The 11,373-nt window shown below is 35.0% G+C and overlaps 2 protein-coding genes across 3 annotated transcripts; both read right to left on the bottom strand.

The window, feature by feature from the left end:
- Positions 1 to 235: 235 nt before the first annotated feature.
- On the bottom strand, positions 236 to 2,300 carry LOC102579651 (dehydration-responsive element-binding protein 2A-like). 2 transcript variants are annotated; one of them, XM_006353357.2, is made up of 2 exons: positions 2,209 to 2,300; positions 236 to 1,958 (listed from the first exon to the last, which is right to left on the bottom strand). In XM_006353357.2, exon 2 carries the CDS (start codon positions 1,954 to 1,956, stop codon positions 994 to 996), a length of 963 nt encoding a protein of 320 aa, XP_006353419.1. In that variant the 5' UTR covers positions 1,957 to 1,958; positions 2,209 to 2,300; the 3' UTR covers positions 236 to 993.
- A 4,663-nt stretch (positions 2,301 to 6,963) lies between these two features.
- LOC102579330 (laccase-12) lies at positions 6,964 to 9,499 on the bottom strand. The gene is made up of 6 exons (XM_006353356.2): positions 9,374 to 9,499; positions 9,136 to 9,287; positions 8,793 to 9,037; positions 8,560 to 8,688; positions 7,507 to 8,463; positions 6,964 to 7,314 (listed from the first exon to the last, which is right to left on the bottom strand). Exons 1-6 carry the CDS (start codon positions 9,461 to 9,463, stop codon positions 7,184 to 7,186), a joined length of 1,704 nt encoding a protein of 567 aa, XP_006353418.1. The 5' UTR covers positions 9,464 to 9,499; the 3' UTR covers positions 6,964 to 7,183.
- Positions 9,500 to 11,373: the final 1,874 nt, after the last annotated feature.

Here is an 11,373-nt window from a genome sequence, read left to right as displayed (position 1 = left end):
AACTTATTCAGATCGGACTAATTTTTTTTTTTCTTCAATGGGATCCAAAAATCTTAACCGAACCCTATCAAATCACTTGTTAGACTAGACGAGCATAACCGGCCTAACCCATATTGATGGCTCAATAGTGAAAGACTGAAAGTAGAAGAGAACTGCTAATCTAGAGCTGACAAAGCTTGGGTTTCTTCTGCTTCTTTTTGAAGAGTTAGTTTGATAGAACAACTACATTTCACATCTAAGATTACAATCCAAACAATTTATTGAATTACAATGTAAAAAAGAACATGGACTAGAACGTCTCAAAACGTATATTACATCCTGACTGAAACTTATTATAGAGATACAAAAGCCGAAGTGCAAAACAGAACTACACAAGCAGTAAAATCTACCAAGTTATGGATGAGGGCTAACATAAAACGCTGTATCGCACCACTGTTTTCATCCCCATATATTTGCTCTTCTCCTTACTGCAAATACTTCTCTGATCCACTCGAAACACTTCACAAAACAACACAATATTCATTGGCAAATCCCTTGTGAATACTTCACAAATACACACTACAGAAGTTATTGGTCAAGTTATGAATGAAGTATAAATGCTGGCAATGCATTCTACATTGTTCCAATCAAAGCACAAAAACCAGTACCTCAAGTGTCAACCAAACTTTACAACAAACAAATAGCTCCCAGAAACATCTTTATTTATTTGTGGTATCAATCACAACACCAAAACGAACTAATTGTTGACTCACTAGGCAGGTTAGATCTGTACAAGATTAGTCCTCCAGAACACCAAATGCATAATTCTTGGATGCAAAAACTTACCGAGAATCAGCTGGCCTGGGAAAAAGGGCAACCAATGCTGCCCAACATAATATAAAAAAAAAATAAACGATACCAAAACATTGTCCAAACTCAACATCTCTAGTTTTCTCTTCCTCACATCCTATATCTCAGTCAACGACGGTACCATGTATCTTGCTGCGTAAACTTTCAAACCACAAGTTCAGAATCCAAGTCCATGAATGTAAGGTCATCCGAATTGAAATTAAGATCTTCTTGCCGGCCTGGTTTCAGAAAATCAAAGGCATAGTCAAATGTCATAGGTGCCTCCTGCCCCATTTCCTGTGGATCTCCCAGCGGCTGACATGGCGAATTTGATAACAAATTGTTGTCGTAGGCATATTGCTTTCCATCTGAACCGAAGTCATTGGTGGAAACTGGAGTAGAATCTAACATAGCCAATAGCTCATCTACATCAAACATCTCATCCAAATTTAAGTTATCTAGACAATCCCATCCAGACTTGAGCGTATCTTGATCAATACTTGTAGGTTCAACAATTTCCATCTCACCAGGCAACCCCGCGGTCTCGTCCTTTCCTTCGTCTTTCACTGAACTCAATGGTGTGCCAGCTGCAGTTGTTGCACCCTCACCCGGACATACCTCGCCGCCGAAACCACCGGAAGCAACCGTACAATCAGATGCAGATGTAGTAGCCCAGGAAGCAGAATCAGAATCATCCCTAGAAGGGTAATTTGGCAAATTCAGCCTTGCACAAGGACCATACATAGCTCTTGCTGCTTCATCATATGCTAGAGCAGCTTCAATTGCTGTACCAAATGTACCCAACCATAGCCTACTACCTCTTTTAGGTTCCCTAATCTCAGCAACCCATTTACCCCATATCCTCTGTCTAACACCTCTGTATTTACACCGCGAATTTTCGGGTCCCCCTTTACCTCTCATACACCCCTTCTTTGAACCTTTAGCAGGAACTTTACGCACTGGCTTCCCTTCATCATCAACACTATCTAGTTTCTCATTATACTCTTTCCATTTAGCTAGTCTCTCTTCCACATTCTTTGTTCTGTCCCTTCTACTCCTTGATTTCCTCTTTCCACTATAATCCAACGGCAGAGTAGCCATATTAGCAGCTTGATCCATAATAGCCATTTCTGTAACAAGGCAAAACATTCATTACATACAAAACTATGCATGCCACAAATATAATTAATTATACAATCCTAAAAAATACTCATCATTAAGAGCAATGTAAACGGAAACACAAGACTCTAAATTTTCTCAAACTAACAAGTGTGGAATAAAAAATCAAGAAAAGAGAAAAAAGAAGCAAGAAAAGAAAGACTGATCTAACCAAACTAATCACATATAGATGAATTGAATGAATGAGATTAGGCTACATACCTCTTTTCTTCTGTGTTTTTTTATAAATGAATTGATCAAATTGGTGACTTCTTCAAGTTGTTTTTTTTTTCTCTGATAAAAGCTTTGTAGAGAATGATGAGAATCAGAAATCTGTTAGTAACAGAGCTACTAGAGTATTTATAGCCGTCTCTAGATATTTCTAGTATATCTACTCTACTCCTTACCTTATACTCTCCGTCCCATTTTATATGATTTCGTTCCACTTCCTCCATCTATATTATATGACTTAGTTTAACTCGACAGAGAATTTATGAATTTTTTTAACGAAAAATCAGATCAAAAATAAAATAAGTGATAGACATTTTTTAACGTAAATCATATAAACTGGACAGAGGGAGTCTATTTATTTTATTTAAAAATCTCTCAATATGGTGACGTGGCAATTATTTAATCGAGTTCGTGGCTGTTGGGATGCCGCGGGATTCAGCACGTGTCACCTGAACCTTCGCGAACCACTCGTTCTATACTTTTTTGTAAATTTCCTATTTTGACCTCTCAGGATATTTATTAAACCTCAATAGTCAGCTTAATTACCTTTATACCCCTCGGTTAGCGATTGGTCTAAATTATTTATTAGGGAACAAAATAACGGAGCCAATAGTTTTGCAAGTTGCAAGTAGATACTTATGATTTGGTAAATCATATGGATCAAAAAGTTGGCACTTCTTACTAAAATAAAACACCACATTATAATTTGACAAACTAGAATTCACACTGAACCTCATTCGAAAAAAATATTTCATATCAATAATTTTTTCATATTTAAACAAAATCTATGATACTCTAATAGCTAAGACACCAAATTAATGTACATTACTCAAGTTTTAAAAAGTTGGCACTAAATAATGTTTCACGCGTTTCGAGTTAATGATTTTAGCATCATAGATCACCCATAAATTAAAGAGTAAGAATAGAAGCTAATAATGTTTCCCTCTCTTATTTACTCCCCTAAATAAAATCTCTATATTAGCACCATAAATTTCTCAAAATAGATACACTCAATAATTTTTCCAAAGAAGTCTGCTGAAATTAAATAATTGTGTTTTATTATGCACATGTTGTGAATAGTGCAAGCAAAGTTTGTTATAGTTAGTTAAGGTGTCAGTGAATTAGTTATAGTTAGTTATAACTAACTAAGTCGGTTAGATCTGAGCAAACACATTGTATTTATGTGCCAATGCATTACATATTGGAATTCAATTCAATGAAACTAATTCTCTCTATGATCTTCTGGATCCTTCTTTTCTTCATAGTTAGCTCAATTTCATCAAGTTTCATTCTAGATTTCACAAACTTAACATGATATCAGAGCTAGGTTCCATATCACCCAATGTGGGGGGGCGGGGGGGCAAAAACAAAATCGCCCACGCACCAAATGCTAAGCACTAGGCGTGAGTTGGGGTGTTAAAGAATAACAAAAGTCCATATTGATGGTTAATGAGATGGGTGAACTCCTTATAAGGTTTGAACAATCCTCCTCCCTTTGAGCTAACTTTTGGGGTGTGAGTTAGGCCCAAGACCTAATTTAACATGGTATCAGAGCCATTGGAGCTTGCATTTGAAGAATTCTTGCACAAGCAGTGAAGAATTTCATTGTTTCTTAGCTTCATTTTGTGAATTTGCAGTTGTTTTTTTCCTTGTTTTACTTTGTTTTCTTTGATTTCATGGACACTCCTGGAGTTATTGTTGGGACTCAATTAGGAAATTCCATGGACATTACTACTATTGATCACCTTCATCCAATGTGTTTGCACCTATCAGATGCGCCAGGATCACTCAATGTTGGCATTTTGCTCACCGAAAGTGATAATCACACTTGGTGGAGCAAAACTATGCAGTTGGTCTTACTTGGGAAGAACAAAGTTGGTTTCATCGATGGCACACTGAAGAGGGATCAATACACGAGGGATTTAGCTCGACTTTGAGATCGATGCAATGCAATTGTTGTTTCATGGATACTATGCAATGTTAGCAAGAATCTGCATAGTGGAGTCCTTTTTTGCTCAGATACTCACCTGATCTAGGAAGATCTACAGGAGAGATTTCACAAGGTTAATAGTTCTCGAATTTTTCAATTGCACAAAGAGATTTTCACTCTTGTTCAATAAGTCACCCATGTTTCATTTGATTACTCTAGACTAAAGGACCTATGGGATGAGTGTGACTCTATTATGCCTCCTTCGGCATGTAGTTATTCTAAATCTAGCGAGTTTTTTTAACATCTACAATATCAAAGAATGTTGTAGTTCCTCATGGAACTTAATGATAACTATAGTCAGGCTAGGGGTCAAATTTTATTGATGCCACAACTTCCTAGTGTCAACCAGGCTTATGCCATGATTAATCTGAAAGTCAAAAGATAGTTGTAAGATCAAGTAGAATGATATCTGAAATCATGACTCCTACTGCAATGTTCATTTCTAGGTTTGGTCCTGGTAATTAGAAGTCTAAAAGGCCCTATATTTCTAATGTTTTTTGTGATTTTTGTCATGTGAAAGGACATATGACAACTGAGTGCCATAAGCTACTGAAATGTGGACATCTCAAGTCTGGACATCTCAAAATTGATTGTTTTAGGTTGATTGGGTATCCACCCAACTACAAAGGTAAAAGAGAGGTCGGTGTAGCTGGGAATTATGTTTTCAATGCAAGGCCTCTCAACACATAGGCTACAAGGACTCCACCTCATTTCCAGCACTATCAACCTAACATGCCTCCACCTAACCAGTACTGTCATCCTCACACTCCATATCCACATCATCAATCTCCTCCTATGAATCATCCCATGCCAATGTTCACTCCAAGTCAACATTAAAAACTACTCAGGATGTTGGATCAAACCACTAGTGTCTCTCACGTAATCCTGTATGTTTACATCATCAAGGTTTGATAAAAAATGCAGATCAAGTTCAGTTGCCCACATGTGATTCTACTAAGGTTTCACATATTGGAGACTGCCACATAGGAGGATGTGATATTCTTAGAAATGTTCTCTGTGTACTAGCAATCTAGCATTCAAGTTCAATCTCATGTTAGTCTCACAAGTGACAAAAGACTTGAACTGTTGTGTCACTTTCTTTTCAAAATGTTGTGTTTTTCAGGATCTATCATTTGGGAAGGTGAGGGTGATTGGTGAAGAAGAGGATGATCATAAAGAGGAACTTTCGCATATAGCCACTCAAAAATAACCTAATTACGTTCCATAGCTATAGTTTGTTAATTACGATTCGTAGCTACATGTTATAGGGAGGAGAGTGGCGAGCGAGACTGGGAGAGGGAGAAGAGAGGCGAGCGAGAGAGTGGGAGATAGGTGAATTGTATATGCATATCGGTTAGATAATTGTATATTATACATATGTATTTGTATATTCTGGCGAGCGAGATTGGGAGAGAGAGGAGAGAGGCGAGCGAGAGAGGACAATAATTTATATAATTCGCAGGTATGTTTGTATAATTCGCGTGTTTTTGTATAATTGAGTAATATAAAGTCTGAAATTATACAAAAATGATAAAACTCGAAATAACGAATTGATACAAACATAAACATATGGAATTTAAACGATTATATAAAATATATTATACAAATTACATTGTATAAATTATATTATACAAAATACGAAAACTATACGTTTATACAAACTTTAAAAAGTTATAACACAAAAAAAATTGAATGTATATGATGACAAAAACTGAAAAACCAAAGGGAAAATCAGCGTCATATACAAATACAAATCATCGTATACAAATACAAATCAAACAAAGAATTGTTAGTTGCGAATTATACATATACTAACGTGACTAATTATACAAACTCGAAGTCAGCCCATGTAATTAATGATTAATATTAGTCGCGAGTGGTAATTATAGCAAACTATAGCTATAATGAGTAATTAAGTAGTATAAGTTTGCTTAACCACGTAATTTTTCCTAAAATGAATAAGAGCCTGTTTGGATTGACATAAAAAAGTAACTTTTAAGTCAAAAATAAAAAGTCAAACTGAAATGATTTTTAAGTCAAAAAATAAAAAGTAGGGGGAGACCTACTTTTTGTTTCTGACTTATTTTAAGTCATTTTTAACTTATTATTAGTCATTTTTTACCTTGCCAAACACTTCCTAACTTATTTTAAGTCATTTTTTTACTTATTTTAAGTTATTTTTTTATATTTGCCAAACACAAGTCAAAAACTGACTTAAAAATAGGTTTGACCAACTTTCAAGCCAATCCAAATGGAAAGTAAGTCACTTATATTACAATAAGTAATCATTCGACACTTTTATCTTTCAAGATTAGGCATGTTCATCCTTCTTCTTCGTCGTCTCTTCATCTTCTTCTTCCTCTTTAAAAAAATAAAAAAATAAAATTTGACATACCGCAAAGGTGATTTTGAATTGATCGAGATTGAATAATCAATGTATACTTCATGTATATCTAAGTTATATTCAGCTTTTTGATTGTATCATATTATATAGTCTGTGTATAGCTCATGTATGAATAAGTTATAGCCTATATTATATAGTCAATGTATATTTCTTATGTCTTTTGGCTATTTTTTTATGTAAATAAAATATGGCTACAAATATTGTAAACTAATTTTTTTTATTGTACATATTTGAAACTAGCCCTTAGTTCAAAGGATCGTAGTTGAAGACCAGTACTGAAGCACTGTAATATTGTTACCGCAAATTCTTAATATAATAGAAAATTTGTAGCAAATTATTAGACAGTGAAAAATTATTCTGAAATCAAATCATCTCTATTAATTGTTGGACTTGAAAGAATACAGTATATATATCTGCAACATCTAGATGGTGCCTTGACTTGCAAGTGTTGGCACCATCTTAACTCAATAAAAAATTAAGAGACTATTAATTAAGCAAAAAAAAAAAGACAATATAATTGATATAAACTAAAATATTCAAAATGATTTCTGTAGTGTTGTGGATAGCAGGTGTTAACAAACAGGAAGGTCAACTGGAGGCTCCTCTACTGCTTCTAATTCAGTAACTCCATTTTCCACAAGGAATGCCATGGCCAAACCCCAAGTAATGTGCACATCCAAGTGACAGTGCATTAGCCAAATTCCTGTTTGTCATAACAAAAAATGTTAGTCCAAAAGTTTGAATTATTGTAACATGTTATAGGAAAAAAAATTAAGAAGTCCTCTGTCCCATTTTATATGAATTAGTTTGATTTGACACGGAGTTTAAGAAGAAACAAAGAAAAGTGAATCATATAATCTGGGATAGAGGGAGTACTTATTTTCTATCTTCTTACCTGGATTATCAGCTACAAATCTTATGACGGACCATCCATTGACTGGTACACTAGCAGTATTACGAAGAGGTGGATCAACAAGGTTAAATTTAGAAGTATCTGTTTGTGGATTGAAGTTTCCAAATCCCTCAGCAAGAATGTAAAAATCGTATCCGTGAAGATGAATTGGATGGTTTTCAGCTGTGACGATACTAGTCCCCTGTAACACAATCTGCACTCTCGCGCCATAACTTAACTTGTATACTTTAGTCGCGGAAAGAGGTTGCCAGAGTGTCCTGCTAACATTACCAGTGTAATCAAATTTAACGGGTGGGCTTGATGGGAAATCTGTTGAGAAAACTCCAGGTATTCCCTGGTGATGTGCTTGCAGTAAGGAGAAATTGGATGGTAGCACAAATGATACATTGTTCATACTGGCAGTGAACCGCGTTCCATTTGGACCTTGACAGCTGCTGGAACTTGCCCCTGCAGGGCAATTGTTGAGTCCCAATCCAACTGTGAAGAATAGATCTTCATCGATTTCAGTTGGCACTTGGACTTTTCTTGCACTTCTGAAGCTACTGGTGAAGGCAGTGGCGGTGGCTGTGTCATTAAATGCTGGTAGAGATGGGAAAGCGGGGTTTATCTTGACACCCTTAGCAGGGCAAGGAGCAGCCTTGTACTCTAAGATGGCTGTGGTTGTGGTGTTGTCAAAGGGTGCTCCTTGTGCACTTGCGTAGGCACGTGCAGCCATGTAGTATCTGGCTGGCGGTTGATTAGCAGTTATGAGGACATCAGTAGTCTGGCCTGGTCCTAGCATAAGGACTGATGTCGTGAATGGTTTAACATAAGATGCATCTGCTCCAACAACAGTGAACTTGTGGTTTGCCACTGAGAAGAAAAGTTGTTGGTTGAGTCCAGAGTTGATGACTCGAAGGAGGTTCGTCTCACCTGAGTCCACATGGACTATGGTAGTATCTGCACAAGGATTTTAAGTTATATGCATCGGAAACTATTTTTACATCAGTCACATTTTAATGTACTGTTTTAAATGCATTGTGGATTGACAGTTACCTTGATTAGAACACTTGTAAAGATCACCCGGTTGACCATTGATGGTGTAAGCATCTGATGCATTAGGTGCTGCTCCCGTTCGTGTGGCTTGTCTAATAACATCAATGGGGTTTGCATCCCACCACTCACCTAAACAACATGCCCAAATTAAGTACTATTTCAGAAAAAGCTTGTAAAGTAAACAAAAAATGTGCAAAAATCGAACTGAATGTAACGAAAGAAGGAATTAGTACCAAGCAGAATGGGTGTTTGTCTCTTGGGCTTAGGGAATGGATAAGCCGTTCCTTCTTTTGGGTGGATAACTAAGGCTCCATAAACAGTGGCCCTGAGCCACGAGCTATGGGCGTGCCACCAAAGTGTCCCTTCTTGTCCTTGAATAGTAAACCGATAAGTGTAACTCCCTCCTGGTCTAATCGGACACTGAGTGATGAATTCTGGTCCATCTGCCCATGCCGTTCTCATTTGCCTCACCCCGTGCCTTTAAACAACATAAACAATTGGGGGAAAACACGAAAATATCATCACATCATGATGTTCAACATAAAGTATATTTGAGTTGTGCATGCATGAACTTACCAATGAATGGTGACATTATATTGAGCTCTATTGACAACCTTTACCACTAGACTATCTCCATTGTTCACTTCCAAAGTTGGTCCAGGAAATTGCCCATTCACGGTTATAGTACTATGCGTATTGCACAGCCTCTTCACCGGCGTTGCTTGAATCTGTACTTACAAAAAAAAATTGAGGTCAGACTATAGATCCTAGTTTTAAATATTAGCAAAAACAAAGACACACTTGGATAACATACAACAAAGTCATGGTAGTGAATTTTGGCTTTTGCTAAAGAAGCAGCATTAGCAAAAAGAAGCAAAATGGCATAGAATAACAAAGAGCTCATGTTGAAGGCTAATTTTGACTTAAACTCTGTTTATGTTTGTTTGTGAAAAATTAGAGAGTTGAGGCTTTAGTTATATAGGAGAAGAAGAAGAGAGAGAGGGTGGTTTAATGGTTGGCAGATTAGGTTTTGATTAAGCAAGAAGGTCAGTTTATGGGGCAAAACTTAGTTCAACATTGTAGAAAGAGTTGGTGCACCCAACTCATTTGCCCATCAAACTCCAGAAATTTTCATCAAATGCTTGTTTTCTAAAGTTTCTCTTTTGAGCTTAATATGTTTTCACATTTCAAACTAACACAAGTATGTTTTGTTTTTGTTAATTTTTTCATCACATGCTTGCTAATTAAAGTTTCTTTATCATGTTTGTTTTGATTGTTAATTACTTAAATTTTATTGTATCGTATTGTTTAAATCTAGCGTTAGCTAATGACAAAAAGTCTCATTTTGTGTAACGATCAATCATGTGTGATCGTGTCATTACCTTAATATTTTCTTCTCATTTTGCCTTTACTTATTATTTAATAATCTTATTTTTGTGGTAGATTTATTATTCCAATTGTTGATGTGTGACAATTTATAAACAATACAATCCATTGAAACATTGTATTAATTAAAAAAAAATATACTAACACAATACAATATATTATAAAACAATATGTAATATTCCTTTTTTTTTAAAACAGAAATATGATTATTTTTTTGTCAATTTTTTAATCAAATTGTAATTACTTGTTATGATTACATACCGCGTGAATTGCACGGATTATACAGAAAATGTTCTTCCCTTTGTTAATAGTGTGAAGCCAAAACGGGTCAAACCAAGACAGTTTAGCCTAAAAAGGAAACAATTTACGTATACATCTACAAATCAATACAATAAAGTAAAATCTTGGAGGAATAGCTTGCTACTCCCCATACTCTAATTTTGACATATTTTTCTTTTAATTAGTTCCAAAACAAAAATGTTATATTTCCATAATTATAAATAATTTAATTCTAAAATTCTCATTTTTCCATGATTTATAGTTCGTATCTAAGATTTGTTTTAGAACGACAATTTCAAAAAAATATATTTTTTGTTAAAATTTTATGTCAAATCAAATAGTGTCACATGAATTAAGATGGAGAAGTAAGCTAGAAATGGAATTTGCTCTTCTCCCTTTCTTATTGTCTCTATTTTCTCAACTTCTTACTAAGATGGTTGACATATATCTCATTTTAAAATGAATTGTACAAATTATATTAACCAAATCAAGGATCTTAAGTCTTAACTCTAGTTAATGTAATAGATATTTTGTTATGTTTCTCCCAAAAGATTTGGCAATCAACGAGTCTAGAAAATGAATTAATTAGAACTTTTATATTTAGAGTATGCTTTCATCTCCCTTAAATCTTTTTGTCATTGAATTAAAACATTTCATGCTACTCAATTTACAAAACTTCTCTTATTAATTTTGTTTTATTGGTATGTGTGATTGTTCCCAAAATATCATATGTTTAGTGATTTCAATTCAATTATTGTGAGTTGGCGAAGCAAGCTACCAGTAATCATTTGAAATTTATTAAATATAAATTTATAAAATGATTTGAATTATATTAAATTCATAAATATATTAGTCCAAATAAATGTCATGAATTAATATAATTGGGCTAATTATTTAAGTCCAATAAATATGAATTTAATTGATTTGGGCTACAATAGATGAACCCAATTTGTTAAGCCCAAATTCATCTTATCCTAGAGGCCCATTTTGGTGCCACGTGGGCAAATGATGTGGCATGCCAAGTCAAGCAAGAAGCCAATAGGATCATGACATGTGTCAAAGATGACAAACCTGCTCCATAAAGCCCATATGTCATGTCACTTAAATTTGATTGGCCGAAGGGAATCCTGTTTCAATCGTAACTCCTCT

Source organism: Solanum tuberosum, unplaced genomic scaffold (assembly GCF_000226075.1).
Source record: "Solanum tuberosum cultivar DM 1-3 516 R44 unplaced genomic scaffold, SolTub_3.0 scf00156, whole genome shotgun sequence".
Taxonomy (NCBI): Eukaryota; Viridiplantae; Streptophyta; class Magnoliopsida; order Solanales; family Solanaceae; genus Solanum; species Solanum tuberosum.
This window is presented reverse-complemented; position numbering and strand designations above follow the sequence as displayed.